Below are 18,148 nucleotides of genomic sequence, written 5' to 3' on the forward strand. Positions count from 1 at the left end.
TCTTATTAAATAAATTATTCCTATTTAAAGCTAAATACTTACCTGTAAAATAAACCCTAATATAGCTACAATATAAATTATAATTATATTATAGCTATTTTAGGATTAATATTTATTTTACAGGCAACTTTGTATTTATTTTAACCAGGTACAATAGCTATTAAATAGTTAAGAACTATTTAATAGTTACCTAGTTAAAATAATTACAAATTTACCTGTAAAATAAATCCTAACCTAAGTTACAATTAAACCTAACACTACACTATCAATAAATTAATTAAATAAAATACCTACAATTACCTACAATTAAACCTAACACTACACTATCAATAAATTAATTAAATACAATACCTACAAATAACTACAATTAAATAAACTAACTAAAGTACAAAAAATAAAAAAGAACTAAGTTACAAAAAATAAAAAAATATTTACAAACATTAGAAAAATATTACAACAATTTTAAACTAATTACACCTACGCTAAGCACCCTAATAAAATAACAAAGACCCCCAAAATAAAAAAATGCCCTACCCTATTCTAAATTACAAAAGTTCAAAGCTCTATTACCTTACTAGCCCTTAAAAGGACCTTTTGTGGGGCATGCCCCAAAGAATTCAGCTCTTTTGCCTGTAAAATAAAACATACAATACCCCCCCCCAACATTACAACCCACCACCCACATACCCCTAATCTAACCCAAACCCACCTTAAATAAACCTAACACTAAGCCCCTGAAGATCTTCCTACCTTATCTTCACCTCACCGGGTATCACCGATCGGTCCTGGCTCCAAAATCTTCATCCAACCCAAGCGGGGGCTGGCGATCCATAATCCTGCGGCTGAAGAGGTCCAGAAGAGGCTCCAAAGTCTTCATCCTATCCGGGAAGAAGAGGCGATCCAGACCGGCAACCATCTTGATCCAAGCGGCATCTTCTATCTTCATCCAATGAGGAACGGCTCCATCGTGAAGGCCTCCAGCGCAGACCAATCTTCTTCCTCCGACGTCCAACTGAAGAATGAGGGTTCCTTTAAGGGACGTCATCCAAGATGGCGTCCCTCGAATTCCGATTGGCTGATAGGATTCTATCAGCCAATCGGAATTAAGGTAGGAAAATTCTGATTGGCTGATGGAATCAGCCAATCAGAATCAAGTTCAATCCGATTGGCTGATCCAATCAGCCAATCAGATTGAGCTTGCATTCTATTGGCTGTTCCGATCAGCCAATAGAATGCGAGCTCAATCTGATTGGCTGATCGGATCAGCCAATCGGATTGAACTTGATTCTGATTGGCTGATTCCATCAGCCAATCAGAATTTTCCTACCTTAATTCCGATTGGCTGATAGAATCCTATCAGCCAATCGGAATTCGAGGGACGCCATCTTGGATGACGTCCCTTAAAGGAACCGTCATTCTTCAGTTGGACGTCGGAGGAAGAAGATTGGTCCGCGCTGGAGGTCTTCATGATGGAGCCGTTCCTCATCGGATGAAGATAGAAGATGCCGCTTGGATCAAGATGGTTGCCGGTCTGGATCGCCTCTTCTTCCCGGATAGGATGAAGACTTTGGAGCCTCTTCTGGACCTCTTCAGTCGCAGGATTATGGATCGCCAGCCCCCGCTTGGGTTGGATGAAGATTTTGGAGCCAGGACCGATCGGTGATACCCGGTGAGGTGAAGATAAGGTAGGAAGATCTTCAGGGGCTTAGTGTTAGGTTTATTTAAGGGGCGTTTGGGTTAGATTAGGGGTATGTGGGTGGTGGGTTGTAATGTTGGGGGGGGTATTGTATGTGTTTTTTTACAGGCAAAAGAGCTGAATTCTTTGGGGCATGCCCCGCAAAGGGCCCTGTTCAGGGCTGGTAAGGTAAAAGAGCTTTGAACTTTTGTAATTTAGAATAGGGTAGGGCATTTTTTTATTTTGGGGGTCTTTGTTATTTTATTAGGGGGCTTAGAGTAGGTGTAATTAGTTTAAAATTGTTGTAATATTTTTCTAATGTTTGTAAATATTTTTTTATTTTTTGTAACTTAGTTCTTTTTTATTTTTTGTACTTTAGTTAGTTTATTTAATTGTATTTATTTGTAGGTATTGTATTTAATTAATTTATTGATAGTGTAGTGTTAGGTTTAATTGTAGATAATTGTAGGTATTTTATTTAATTAATTTATTGATAGTGTAGTGTTAGGTTTAATTGTAACTTAGGTTAGGATTTATTTTACAGGTAATTTTGTAATTATTTTAACTATTTTAGCTATTAAATAGTTCTTAACTATTTAATAGCTATTGTACCTGGTTAAAATAAATACAAAGTTACCTGTAAAATGAATATAAATCCTAAAATAGCTATAATATAATTATAATTTATATTGTAGCTATATTAGGATTTATTTTACAGGTAAGTATTTAGCTTTAAATAGGAATAATTTATTTAATAAGAGTTAATTTATTTCGTTAGATTTAAATTATATTTAACTTAGGGGGGTGTTAGTGTTAGGGTTAGACTTAGCTTTAGGGGTTAATACATTTATTAGAATAGCGGTGAGCTCCAGTCGGCAGATTAGGGGTTAATGTTTGAAGTTAGGTGTCGGCGATGTTAGGGAGGGCAGATTAGGGATTAATACTATTTATTATAGGGTTATTGAGGCGGGAGTGAGGCGGATTAGGGGTTAATAACTTTATTATAATAGCGGTGCGGTCCGCTCGGCAGATTAGGGGTTAATAAGTGTAGGCAGGTGGAGGCGACATTGTGGGGGGCAGATTAGGGGTTAATAAATATAATATAGGGGTCGGCAGTGTTAGGGGCAGCAGATTAGGGGTACATAGGGATAATGTAAGTAGCGGCGGTTTACGGAGCGGCAGATTAGGGGTTAAAAAAAATATGCAGGTGTCAGCGATAGCGGGGGCGGCAGAATAGGGGTTAATAAGTGTAAGGTTAGGGGTGTTTAGACTCGGGGTACATGTTAGGGTGTTAGGTGCAGACGTAGGAAGTGTTTCCCCATAGCAAACAATGGGGCTGCGTTAGGAGCTGAACGCGGCTTTTTTGCAGGTGTTAGGTTTTTTTTCAGCTCAAACAGCCCCATTGTTTTCTATGGGGGAATCGTGCACGAGCACGTTTTTGAAGCTGGCCGCGTCCGTAAGCACCGCTGGTATCGAGAGTTGAAGTTGCGGTAAATATGCTCTACGCTCCTTTTTTGGAGCCTAACGCAGTCATTCTGTGAACTCTCAATACCAGCGGTATTTAAAAGGTGCGGCCAGAAAAAAGCACGTGTAGCTATCGCACCCCTTTGGCCGCAGAACTCTAAATCTAGGCGTAAGTTTTTCCCAAATATGTAACTGAAAGTCTGCAAAAGGAAATATACATAAACCTGACTCATGGCAAATATAAGTACAATACATATATTTAGAACTTTATATTAATACATAAAGTGCCAAATCATAGCAGAGAGTATTTTAAGTAATGAAAACATACTTACCGAAAGACACCCATCCACATAAAGCAGATAGCCAAACCAGTACTGAACAGTTATCAGTAGAGGTAATGGAATATGAGAGTATATCGTCAATCTGAATAAGGGAGGTAGGAGATGAATCTATACGACCGATAACAGAGAACCTATGAAAAAGATTCCCCACGAGGAAAACCATAGAATTCAATAGGTGATACTCCCTTCACATCCCTCTGACATTCACTGTACTCAGAGGAATCGGGCTTCAAAATGCTGAGAAGGGCATATCAATGTAGAAAATCTAGCACAAACTTACTTCACCACCTCCATAGGAGGCAAAGTTTGTAAAACTGAATTGTGGGTGTGGTGTTGGGTGTATTTATAGGCATTTTGAGGTTTGGGAAACTTTGCCACTCCTGGTAGGATTGTATATCCCATATGTCACTAGCTCATGGACTCTTGCCAATTACATGAAAGAAATGGCCCTAACTGCCAGTCCTGCTCAATTTATTTCTGGGTACAAAAAACATTTTCAGATGTAACATTGGTTTTATCCATGAGCAAAGCACAATGGTCCAGATTACAAATGGGGCACAAACATTTGCACCCGAGCGATAAGGGGTTTATCGCTGGTGTTTTTGCTCATCAGGCTTGAGTGCAATCATAATTTACGCTAGAAAGATTACTACACCTTCAGAGCTCGGGTTAACTATTTTGCAAAACATAAAAATTGCCCAAAAAACATCAAAAATACATTACAAAGTGCACTTACACTCATAATAACACTAGCTAATATAACTTATTTAAAACAAATATTGCACACAAATGTTATAAAAGCTCAAAGATATGAGATCTCAGGTGTTAGAAAAAAAAAGGCAGGCAAAGGGCTTTAACAAGTTAGTGTGCATAGAGGCTCATCCCCTTTAAAAAGTCATTTATGAATGCGCCATCTCGTTTAAGGGTCTCTTATAAAGATACAAAGCAGAAAGGCAGTGGGGTGTCGAATTACAGTTGAAGAGAAGTGAAAATCCTGTAAAAAAGATTTTTGTATAGAAACTTGCAGTCGCCATTTTATGTACAGTTTATGCTAAAATGGAGCTGGGCCCTTAACACACACTAGAAATGAATCTTGATTAAAACTATCCTTGTGAAAGCTGTACAACTACCATATAACTATAGAAAGTCTACCCATCCTAAAAACCTAAATGATGTATTTAAATGGGTTAGCAGTAGTGCAGATGGAAAAGGATTGCAATAGATACCTCTGAAAGCCGCCACTAAGTGATCACCTTTCAAAATACGTTTTTAATAATGCTTGTACTGTTAGTGATAATCATGACAGTACAAGTAAAGAAATAAATCAAATATGTAATTACGCCATTTGTAGATGTTGGTATCCTGAAGTGAGCTTTCCTGCAGATCCCATTAGCTGTACATGATATCACCTAGTCATCACATCTACATATGTATATGTCCTTATACATATGTAAATGTGCAACCTGTTGACTGTAAACAGCCTCTCTAATAGGGGTAAATGGAGGTTTAATGAATTAATACCACATATGTTGCTACACCTCTAGAATGTCTCCAGTGGGCATTTCACATATTTAACATATGCACAAAAAATATTCAATATTTTTTTTATTATATGTTAGATATCTTTCAGAAATAAAGCCTTAAGACTTACTGATGCACTTTGGTAACGGCGGCTCCCACTGACCAGCAGTACTGCATTTAGAATAGCTGAATCCTTTCATGGTGAAACCGCTCTTGCACTTAAACGTAACATCAGAGTTTGCAATGTAAGTACCGCAAACACCTGACACTTTTTCTGAATTGGCAACTTCTGGTTCTTGACAGGTTACAACTAGAAACAAGATAAAAAAATATTTTTTATTCACATGTGCACTTCTGAGCAGAGACTAAATTTGTATATAGAACCAACATATTTTCCTTTCCTATATTAAAGGGACATTAAAATCGGAATTAAAGGAACAGTCAACTCAAAATTAAATTTTCATGACTCAGATAGGGCATGCAATTTAAAAATTTTTACAATTTACTTGTATCATCATCTTTGCTTTGTTCTCTTGATATTCTTTGTTAAAAGCTTAACCTAGATAGGCTCATAAACGGATTTCTATGCTGAAATAAAGGGGCAGTCTGCAGAGGCTCAGATACAAGGTATTCACAGAGCTAACAAGTATATTTATATAACTGCGTTGGTTATGCAAATCTGGGAATGGGAAATAAAGAGATTATCTAACTTTTTTAACAATAAACATTCTGGAGTAGACTGTCCCTTTAATTTTCATGATTCAGATAGAACATGCTTTTCAATTTACATCTGTTATCAAATGTACTATTTTCTCTCGGTATTCTTTGATAAAGAGCATACCGTAATATTTGAAGTAAATTGGAAAATCGTTTAAAATTGCATGCTGTTATTCAGTAGTTGAAAGTTTATTTTTGACAATCATGTCTCTAAGTCTAAATAAAAAAAAAAACATTTTGTGAAAATAAAAAAAAAAAAACAATGAACATTATGCACAGTTTGTGATTTTTCAAGTTTGTATCTACTGCAAGAACTACAGTTTTTTTTTTGCAGATTTAAAGAGGAAAGGGAAAAAAAATCATTATTGTTATTAATATATTTTTTTTTAAATGTTCCTACCATGTGCTAGTCCTGTTTGTTCTGATCACAATCCAAATCCCTGAAAATTATCAATATATTATCAGGGCCATTTTTCACTTACACTCCCCAGTTAAAATGACTGAGTATATATCCATGTATTATACTTATTGATTCACTTATATTCATGTATTTTGAGCATTTGGATGTAAATGCATTTTCAGTTTTTTTTATTTTAAATAGTGCTGAAATATAATCATCGTCCAAGTATCTGAATTTAAACCACCTGTTTTCCCATAAAATATTTAAAGCGACACTGAACCCAAATTTTTTCTTCCATGATTCAGATAGAGCATGCAATTTTAATCAACTTTCTAATTTACTCCTATTATCAAATTTTCTTCGTTCTCTCACTATTTTTATTTAAAAAATGAGGCATCTAAGCTATTTTTTGGTTCAGTACACTGGACAGCACTTGTTTATTGGTGGGTGAATTTATCCACCAATCAGCAAGAACAACCAACCCAGGTTGTTTACCAAAAATGGGCAGGCATCTAAACTTACATTCTTGCATTTCAAATAAAGATTCCAAGAGAATGAAGAAAAAATTATAATAGGAGTAAATTAGAAAGTTGCTTAAAAATGCATGCTCTATCCGAATCACAAAATAAAAAATGTGGGTTCAGTGTCCCTTTAAGATGGGTTGTCTGTGTTGATTGTGGTTTAAAGTTATACATTTTGTTGTTGTTTTTTTGCCCACTTAAATAAGATTAGGACCCAGATGGCAGATTTTGTTCTAGGCAAATAAAATAAATTACCAATAAGTTGCAACCCCAAACTACTATAATAAAACACCTCTTTGCTCACCCTTTCAACAAAAATGCTAAAAATTTGATTGAAATCAATTAGTATTAACATTGGTTATGTTGTCTGAGCATTGATGCTATTTAATATGTTATTAAAAAGTAAAGTCACCATACATGTTATATATATATATATATATGTCAAGCCATGAGCAAAGGTCTCAAGGATCTAGAGATTAAAAGGGACACTCAAGTCAAAATTGAACTTCATAATTCAGATAGAGCATGCAATTTTAAACAGCTTCTCAATTTACTTCCATTAAAAATCTGTGCATAGTCTTTTTATATTTACACTTTTTGAGTAACCAGCTCCTACTGAGCATGTGCAAGAATTCAAAGAATATATAGATATGCATTTGTGATTGGCTGATAGCTGTCACATGATACAGGAGGAGTCGAAATTTTTATAACGTTGAAATTTGTCAGAAAAAAAATCTACTACTCATTTGAAGTTGACTAAGTTCTATTGCATTGTCTTTTTATCATGCATGTGTTGATTATACCAATTTACTGTATTTACTGGTACTTTAACTTTTGAAATGTTATTTATTTTTATTTTTTTAATATGTTTTAATGGGATAGAAAACTCAAAATTAAACAAATAGAACGTAATTTAAAGTCAATTTTAAATTCACTTCTATTTTTAAATTTACTTTGCTGATTGGTGCCTGCACACATTTGTATCTGTGATTGGCTGACTAGATGTGGTCAGCTAACTCTCAGTAGTGCATTGCTGCTCCTTCAGGAAAGGTTATCAAGGGAATGAAGCAAATTTGTCAATAGAAGTAAATTTGAAATTTGTTTAAAATGTTATGTTTTATCTCAATCCAGAAAGAAAAAATGTGTGTTCATGTCCCTTAAATATAAGAAAAATAATTGCTCCCCAATTAAAACCTCAAATAATGCAGATGATAAAAAATACTAATGATACTACACAAGTGTTTTGGGACACACTGGATTTCCACAGGCCTTGGCTTTTTTTTTATAAACATACATATAAAATTGAATGATTTGGTAATATTGTCTTTAAATGTTATTAATTTATATTTGTTTTACAATTTATTGCTAGTATTTCATTATTTATTTGGAAGTGTCACATAAATATTAAATTCATGAGCTTTAAAATAATTTCAAAATTATGGGCCCCTTTTAAGAAATCTTGTTCGCCCGGCATCCTAGGAGAAGGCAGCAAAACGCTGCCCGTATTTAACATTTCACAAGCAGCTCACGAGCAGGGGCTGAAGACCCTGGTTGGACTAGTCCAGGGTTATTACAAACTGCCAGTTCAGGGCTGGCATATAGGTTAGGAAGCACTGGTCTGATTTTCGCCACTTCTTAAGGGGACATGAAACACACATTTTTTATTTCATTATTTAGAAAGAGCATGCGATTTTAAACAACTTTCCAAAGTACTTTTGTTATCTCCTTTGCTTCATTCTCTTGATATCCTCTGTCGAAAAGCATATCTAAATAGGCTCAAGTAGCTGCTGGTTGGTGGCTGCACATAGAAGCCTCATGTGATTGGCTCACCCTTGTGCAGTGCTATTTCTTCAACAAAGTATATCTAAAGAATGAAGCAAATTAGATAATCGAAATAAAATGGAATGCTGTTTAAAAACATAATTTATGTAAGAACTTACCTGATAAATTCATTTCTTTCATATTGGCAAGAGTCCATGAGCTAGTGACATATGGGATATACAGTACAATCCTACCAGGAGGGGCAAAGTTTCCCAAACCTCAAAATGCCTATAAATACACCCCTCACCACACCCACAATTCAGTTTAACGAATAGCCAAGCAGTGGGGTGATAAAGAAAGGAGTAGAAAGCATCAACAAAAGGAAATTTGGAAATAATTGTGCTTTATACAAAAAAATCATAACCACCATAAAAAGGGTGGGCCTCATGGACTCTTGCCAATATAAAAGAAATGAATTTATCAGGTAAGTTCTTACATAAATTATGTTTTCTTTCATGTAATTGACAAGAGTCCATGAGCTAGTGACATATGGGATATCAATACCCAAGATGTGGAGACTTCCACTCAAGAGTCACTAGAGAGGGAGGGAATAAAAATAAAAACAGCCATATTCCGCTGAAAATTTTTTACGTTTATTTCATCTTTGAAAGAAAAAAACTTAAATTAAAAGCAGAAGAATCAAACTGAAACAGCTGCCTGAAGAACTTTTCTACCAAAAACTGCTTCCGAAGAAGCAAATACATCAAAACGGTAGAATTTAGTAAATGTATGCAAAGAAGACCAAGTCGCCGCTTTGCAAATCTGATCAACTGAAGCTTCATTCTTAAAAGCCCACAAAGTGGAGAATGATCTAGTAGAATGAGCTGCAATTCTCTGAGGCGGGGCCTGAACCGACTCCAAATAAGCTTGATGAATCAAAAGTTTCAACCAAGAAGCTAAGGAACTAGCAGAAGCCTTCTGACCTTTCCTAGGACCAGAAAATAAAACAAATAGACTGGAAGTCTTCCTGAAATCTTTAGTAGCTTCCACATAATATTTCAAAGCTCTTACCACATCCAAAGAATGTAAGGATCTCTCCAAAGAATTCTTAGGATTAGGACATAAGGAAGGGGCAACAATTTCTCTACTAATGTTGTTAGAATTCACAACCTTAGGTAAAAATTGAAAAGAAGTCAGCAAAACTGCCTTATCCTGATGAAAAACCAGAAAAGGAGACTCACAAGAAAGAGCAGATAGCTCAGAAACTCTTCTAGCAGAAGAGATAGCCAAAAGGAACAACACTTTCCAAGAAAGTAGTTTAATGTCTAAAGAATGCATAGGCTCAAATGGAGGAGCCTGTAACACCTTCAGAACCAAATTAAGACTCCAAGGAGGAGAAATTGATTTAATGACAGGCTTAATACGAACTAAAGCCTGTACAAAACAGTGAATATCAGGAAGTATAGCAATCTTTCTGTGAAATAAAACAGAAAGAGCAGAGATTTGTCCTTTCAAGGAACTTGCAGACAAACCCTTATCTAAACCATCCTGAAGGAACTGTAAAATTCTAGGAATTCTAAAAGAATGCCAGGAGAATTTATGAGAAGAACACCATGAAATGTAAGTCTTCCAAACTCTATAATAAATCTTTCTAGAGACAGATTTATGAGCTTGTAAGATAGTATTAATCACTGAGTCAGAGAAACCTCTATGACTTAGAACTAAGCGTTCAATTTCCACACCTTCAAATTAATGATTTGAGATCCTGATGGAAAAACGGACCTTGAGATAGTAGGTCCGGCCGTAACGGAAGTGGCCAAGGCGGGCAACTGGACATCCGCACCAGATCCGCATACCAAAAATTGTGTGGCCATGCTGGAGCCACCAGCAACACAAAAGACTGTTCCATGATGATTTTGGAGATCACTCTTGGAAGGAGAATTAGAGGCGGGAAGATGTAAGCAGGATGATAACACCAAGGAAGTGTCAGTGCATCCACTGCTTCCGCCTGAACATCCCTGGACCTGGACAGGTATCTGGGAAGTTTCTTGTTTAGATGAGAGGCCATGAGATATATCTCTGGAAGACCCTACATCTGAACAATCTGAGAAAACACATCTGGATGGAGAGACCACTCCCCTGGATGTAAAGTCTGACGGCTGAGATAATCCGCCTCCCAATTGTCTACACCTGGGATATGCACCGCAGAGATTAGACAGGAGCTGGATTCCACCCAAGCAAGTATCTGAGATACTTCTTTCATAGCTTGGGGACTGTGAGTCCCACCCTGATGATTGACATAAGCCACAGATGTGATATTGTCTGTCTGAAAACAAATGAACGGTTCTCTCTTTAGCAGAGGCCAAAACTGAAGAGCCCTGAGAATTGCACGGAGTTCTAAAATATTTATTGGTAATCTCGCCTCTTGAGATTTCCAAACCCCTTGTGCTGTCAGAGATCCCCAAACAGCTCCCCAACCTGAAAGACTTGCCTCTGTTGAGATCACAGTCCAGGTTGGCCGAACAAAAGAAGCCCCTTGAACCAAACAATGGTGATCTATCCACCATGTCAGAGAGTGTTGTAAAATGGGATTCAAGGATATTAATTGTGATATCTTTGTATAATCCCTGCACCATTGATTCAGCATGCAAAGCTGTAGAGGTCTCATGTGAAAACGAGCAAAGGGGATCGCGTCCGATGCTGCAGTCATGAGACCTAAAACTTCCATGCACATAGCCACTGAAGGGAATGACTGAAACTGAAGGTGCCGGCATGCATTAAACATCTCTTGTCTGTTAAAGACAGAGTCATGGACACTGAATCTATCTGGAAACCTAAAAAGGTGACCCTTGTCTGAGGAATCAAGAAACTTTTTGGTAAATTGATCCTCCAACCATGTTTCCGAAGAAACAACACTAGTTGATTTGTGTGAGATTCTGCAGTATGTAAAGACTGAGCTAGTACCAAGATATCGTCCAAATAAGGAAACACCGCAATACCCTGTTCTCTGATTACACATAGTAGGGCACCCAGAACCTTTGAAAAGATTCTTGGAGCTGTTGCTAGGCCAAATGGAAGAGCAACAAATTGGTAATGCTTGTCTAGAAAAGAGAATCTCAGAAACTGATAGTGTTCTGGATGAATCGGAATATGAAGGTATGCATCCTACAAGTCTATTGTGGACATATAATGTCCTTGCTGAACAAAAGGCAGAATAGTCCTTATAGTCACCATCTTGAAAGTTGGTACTCTTACATAACGATTCAAAATTTTCAGATCCAGAACTGGTCTGAATAAATTTTCTTTCTTTGGTACAATGAATAGGTTTGAATAAAACCCCAAACCTTGTTCCTGAGGAGGAACTGGCATGATTACCCCTGAGGACTCCAGGTCTGAAACACACTTCAGAAAAGCCTGAGCTTTTACTGGATTTACAGGGATGCGTGAGAGAAAAAATCTTCTCACAGGAGGTCTTACTTTGAATCCTATTCAATACCCCTGAGAGACAATGCTCTGAATCCAATGATTTTGGACAGATTTTATCCAAAAATCCTTGAAAAACCTTAATCTGCCCCCTACTAGCTGAGCTGGAATGAGGGCCGCACCTTCATGCGGATTTAGGGGCTTACTTTGGTTTCCTAAATGGTTTGGATTTATTCCAATTTGAGGAAGGCTTCCAATTGGAAGCAGATTCCTTGGGGGAGGATTAAGTTTTTGTTCCTTATTCTGACGAAAGGAACGAAAACGGTTAGAAGCCTTAGATTTACCCTTAGGTTTTTTATCCTGAGGCAAAAAAACTCCTTTTCCCCCAGTGATAGTTGAAATAATAGAATCCAACTGAGAACCAAATAAATTATTACCTTGGAAAGAAAAAGATAGTAATCTAGATTTAGATGTCATATCAGCACTCCAAGACTTAAGCCATAAAGTTCTTCTAGCTAATACAGCTAAAGACATGGATCTAACTTCAATTTTGATAATATCAAAAATGGCATCACAAATAAAATGATTAGCATGTTGCAGTAACCGAATAACGCTCGATATGTCAGAATCCAATTCATGTTGCGCTAAATTTTCCAACCAGAAAGTTGATGCACCCGCAACATCAGCCAAAGAAATAGCAGGTCTGAGAAGATGACCTGAATATAAATAGGCCTTCCGTAGATAAGATTCAAGCTTCCTATCTAAAGGATCCTTAAAGGAAGTATTATCTTCCATAGGAATAGTGGTACGTTTAGCAAGAGTAGAAATAGCCCCATCAACTTTGGGGATTTTTTCCCAAAATTGTATAGATTTTGCTGGTAAAGGATACAATTTTTTAAACCTTGAAGAAGGAATAAAAGAAGTACCTGGCTTATTCCATTCCCTAGAAATCATATCAGAAATAGCCTCAAGATTGGCAAAACCCCCTGGAGAAACCACAGGAGGTTTAAAAACAGCATTTAAATGTTTATTAGACTGAACGTCAATAGGACTGGTTACCTCAATATCCAAAGTAATTAACACTTCTTTTAATAAAGAACGCATATACTCTATTTTAAATAAATAAGTAGATTTGTCAGTGTCAATGTCTGAGGAAGGATTTTCTGAATCAGATAGATCCTCATCAGAAGAGGATAAATTATTATGTTGTTGGTCATTTGAAATTTCATCAGCTAAATGAGAAGTTTTAAAAGACCTTTAACGTTTATTAGAAGGTGGAAATGCAGACAAAGCCTTCATAATAGAATCAGAAACAAATTCTTTAAAATTTACAGGTATATCATGCACATTAGAAGTTGAAGGAACTGCAACTAGCAATGTACTATTACTGATGGAAACACTATCTGCATGTAAAAGTTTATCATGACAACTATTACAAATGACATTCGGTGGAATAATTTCTACAATTTTACAACAAATGCACTTAGCTTTGGTAGAACCGATGTCAGGCAGCAATGTTCCAGCAGAAACTTCTGAGGCAGGATCAGATTGGGACATCTTGCACAATGTAAGGGAAAAAACAACATATAAAGCAAAATGATCTATTTCCTTATATGACAGTTTCAGGAATGGGAAAAAATGCAATAGCATAGGCCTCTGAAAGCAAAAAGCAAGAGGCAAACATACAAGGGGTATTGAAATAATAAAAAAAATTTGGCGCCAAGTATGACGCACAACGTAGCATAAACTTTTTTGGCGCCAAAAATAACCTGGAAATGACACACTCGCATCACTAATGACGCCACCGTGTGAAAGGTCTCGGCATCACGTATGACGCTGGAAATGACGAAGTTGCGTCATAAACGTCTTTTTTTTTTAGCATTTGACGCACCCGCAGGCCTAATACCCGCAATAGCAAGAAGTAGTCAATTGAAAAAAAGACTAAACCCCAGGTAAGAAATAAATTTCTTAAAATGTTTAAATTCCCCAAATATGTCTGCTGAAGGAAATACATGAACCTGACTCATGGCAAATATAAGTACAATACATATATTTAGAACTTTATATAAATGCATAAAGTGCCAAACCATAGCTGAGGTGTCTTAAGTAATAAAAAACATACTTACCCAAAGACACCCATCTACATATAGCAGATAGCCAAACCAGTACTAAAACAGTTATTAGTAGAGGTAATGGTAAATTGAGAGTATATCGTCGATCTGAAAATGGAGGTAGGAGATGAATCTCTACGACCGATAACAGGGAACCTATGAAATAGACCCCCGTTAGGGAAATCATTGTATTCAAATAAGTGATACTCCCTTCACGTCCCTCTGACATTCACTGTACTCTGAGAGGAATCGGGCTTCAACAATACTGACAAGCGCATATCAACGTAGAAATCTTAGCACAAACTTACTTCACCACCTCCATAGGAGGCAAATTTTGTAAAACTGAATTGTGGGTGTGGTGAGGGGTGTATTTATAGGCATTTGAGGTTTGGGAAACTTTGCCCCTCCTGGTAGGATTGTATATCCTATATGTCACTAGCTCATGGACTCTTGCCAATTACATGAAAGAAATTGTATTCTCTAATATAAAAACATTACAAATACAGCTCTGGAAATTGAAAACATGTTAAAGGGGCCAATCACCAATCTGTTCAAATTCAGCTCAGGAACTTGGAACACAAGCGAGCCTGAAACAATTAACCTTCCAAGCAGCATTTGCTGATTCATAAATGAAGCCCTTTGCCTCTATAGCACAGGCTTGGAGCTAGGATTGCCACCTCAGCCATGTTTTCCTGGACACTTATGAGTTATACATGCTACAGGGTGTGCAGAGGGGAACATGAATAGTTCTGTTCAGTGTCACTATCTGTGTGCTGTCCAGGGTTCAAAATCATGTTCCTATCTGCAGACCCTGCAGCATGTATAACTCATAAGTGTCCAGGAAAACATGGCTGAGGTGGCAACCCTACTTGGGGCGCGATCCGATATAGATCGTAGTTTGCGGCGCAAGCAAGGGAACCCCCGCCACCCGTAGTTTCAGCTCGCAACTTGAGCTATCCAATAGACCCCGCCGGCAATTGCTAAAGTGCCGTAAGTCGGATAAAACAGCGATGTCCAGAAATCTGCGTAAGTACAAATTTCTGGAGTCGCCAGTGACTTACAGCACTTTAGAAACTGCCGGCGCCTAGAAAACCTGACAATGGCCTCTAGTTATGAAAGTCTGGCGGACCTGATCCGCCAGTGCGGATCAGGTCCGCCAGACTTCGCTGAATACGGCGAGCATAACACTCGCCGTATTCATCATTGCACCAGCAGCTCACAAGAGCTGCTGGTGCAACGCCGCCCCCTGCAGACTCGCGGCCAATGGGCCACCAGCAGGGGGTGTCAATCAACCCGATCGTACTCAATCGGGTTGTATTGTTGCGATGTCTGTCCGTCTGCTCAGAGCAGGTAGACAGGGTTATGGAGCAGTGGTCTTGACCGCTGCTTCATAACTGCTGTTTCTGGCGAGTCTGATGATTCGCCAGAAACATGGGGCATCAAGCTCCATACGGAGCTTGATACATATGCCCCTAAGTTATAAAATCTCTCATACTGTCTAACACGCCTCCCAAACATAGCCCGACACGTATACCCCTCTATCCGCTATCCCCCCTCACTCTCCTAATAATAAAAAAATGTACTAACCCCTATACCGCCGCTCCCGGACCCCGCCGCACCTAATAAAGTTATTAACCACTAAACCGCCGCGCCCGGACCCGCCGCCACCTACATTAACTACCCCCTAATGTGAGCCCCTTACACCGCCGCCACCTACATTAACTACCCCCTAATGTGAGCTTCTACCCCGCCGCCAGCTACATTAACTACCCCCTAATGTGAGCTCCTACCCCGCCCAGCTACATTAACTACCCCCTAATGTGAGCTCCTACCCCGCCGCCAGCTACATTAACTACCCCCTAATGTGAGCTCCTACCCCACCGCCACCTACATTACCTACCCCCTAATGTGAACCCCTACCCCGCCGCCACCTACATTAACTATCCCCTAATGTGAGCTCCTACCCTGCCGCCAGCTATATTAAAATTATTAACCCCTAATCTATTCCCCCTACCCCGCCGCCAGCTATATTAAAATTATTAACCCCTAATATAATCCCCCTACCCCGCCGCGAGCTATATTAAAATTATTAACCCCTAATCTAATCCCCCTACACCACCGCCAGCTAAATTAAATTAATGAACCCCTAATCTAATCCCCCTATACCGCCACCTATATTAAATTAATTAACCCCTAATCTAATCCCCCTATACCGCCGCCACCTATATTAAATTAATTAACCCCTAAAATACTAAACTATCCCTACCACTAAACCTAAGTCTAACCCTACAAATAGCCCTGAAAAGGGCTTTTTGCGTGGCATTGCCCCAAAGTAAACAACTCTATTGCCAGCCCTTAAAAGGGCTTTTTGCAGGGCTTTGCCCCAAAGTAATCAGCTCTTTTACCAGCCCTTAAAAGGGCTTTTGGCGGGGCATTGTCACAAAGTAATCAGCTCTTTTGCCTCTAATCTAAATCCCCCTACACCGCCGCCACCTATAATAAATGTATTACCCCCTAATCTAATCCCCCTACACCGCCGCCACCTATATTAACTATATTAACCCTAATTATATTAGGGTTAATATAGTTAATATAGTTATTATATTATATATATTAACTATATTAACCCTAATTATATTAGGGTTAATATAGTTAATATAGTTATTATATTATATATATATATTAAGTATAATAACCCTATCTAACTCTAACACCCCTAACTAAATTCTTATTAAAATAAATCTAATTAATATTAATATTATTAATTAAAATATTCCTATTTAAATCTAAATACTTACCTATAAAATAAACCCTAACTGCTAGATTTAGAGTTCTGCGGCCAAAGGGGTGCGTTAGCTACGCGTGCTTTTTTTCTCCCGCACCTTTTAAATACCGCTGGTATTTAGAGTTCACAAAAGGGCTGCGTTAGGCTCCAAAAAGGGAGCGTATAGCATAATTTACCGCCACTGCAACTCTCAATACCAGCGGTGCTTACGGACGCGGCCAGCTTCAAAAACGTGCTTGTGCACGATTCCCCCATAGGAAACAATGGGGCCGTTTGAGCTGAAAAAAAACCTAACACCTGCAAAAAAGCAGCGTTCAGCTCCTAACGCAGCCCCATTGTTTCCTATGGGAAAACACTTCCTAAGTCTGCACCTAACACCCTAACATGTACCCCGAGTCTAAACACCCCTAACCTTACACTTATTAACCCCTAATCTGCCGCCCCGCTATCGCTGACCCCTGCATATTTTTTTTAACCCCTAATCTGCCGCTCCGTACACCACCGCCACCTACGTTATCCCTATGTACCCCTAATCTGCTGCCCCTAACACCGCCGACCCCTATATTATATTTATTAACCCCTAATCTGCCGCCCCCAACGTCGCCACCACCTACCTACACTTATTAACCCCTAATCTGCCGACCGGACCTCACCGCTACTATAATAAAGTTATTAACCCCTAATCCGCCTCACTAACCCTATAATAAATAGTATTAACCCCTAATCTGCCCTCCCTAACATCACCGACACCTAACTTCAAGTATTAACCCCTAATCTGCCGACCGGACCTCACCGCTACTCTATTAAATTTATTAACCCCTAAAGCTAAGTCTAACCCTAACACTAACACCCCCCTAAGTTAAATATAATTTTTATCTAAAGAAATAAATTAACTCTTATTAAATAAATTAATCCTAATTAAAGCTAAATACTTACCTGTAAAATAAACCCTAATATAGCTACAATATAAATTATAATTATATTATAGCTATTTTAGGATTAATATTTATTTTACAGTCAACTTTGTATTTATTTTAACCAGGTACAATAGCTATTAAATAGTTTATAACTATTTAATAGCTACCTAGTTAAAATAATTACAAAATTACCTGTAAAATAAATCCTAACCTAAGTTACAATTAAACCTAGCACTACACTATCAATAAATAAATGAAATAAAATACCTACAATTATCTACAATTAAACCTAACACTACACTATCAATAAATTAATTACATACAAATACTTACAGATAAATACATTTAAATAAACTAACTAAAGTACAAAAAATAAAAAAAGAACTGTTACAAAAAATAAAAAAATAATTTACAAACATTAGAAAAAGATTACAACAATTTTAAGCTAATTACACCTACTCTAAGCCCCCTAATAAAATAACAAAGCCCCCCAAAATAAAAAAATGCCTTAC

General features: G+C 37.7%; 1 protein-coding gene across 1 annotated transcript in view; it reads right to left on the bottom strand.

The window, feature by feature from the left end:
- Positions 1-18,148, bottom strand: part of LOC128651692 (C4b-binding protein alpha chain) — a 239,370-nt gene that overhangs the window by 26,217 nt on the left and 195,005 nt on the right. Inside the window, exon 11 of the mRNA XM_053704679.1 lies at positions 5,132-5,311. Within this exon, the coding sequence (XP_053560654.1) occupies positions 5,132-5,311 (180 nt within the window). The remainder of the gene's footprint in view (positions 1-5,131; positions 5,312-18,148) is intronic.

This window comes from Bombina bombina, chromosome 3 (genome assembly GCF_027579735.1).
Source record: "Bombina bombina isolate aBomBom1 chromosome 3, aBomBom1.pri, whole genome shotgun sequence".
Classification (NCBI taxonomy): Eukaryota; Metazoa; Chordata; class Amphibia; order Anura; family Bombinatoridae; genus Bombina; species Bombina bombina.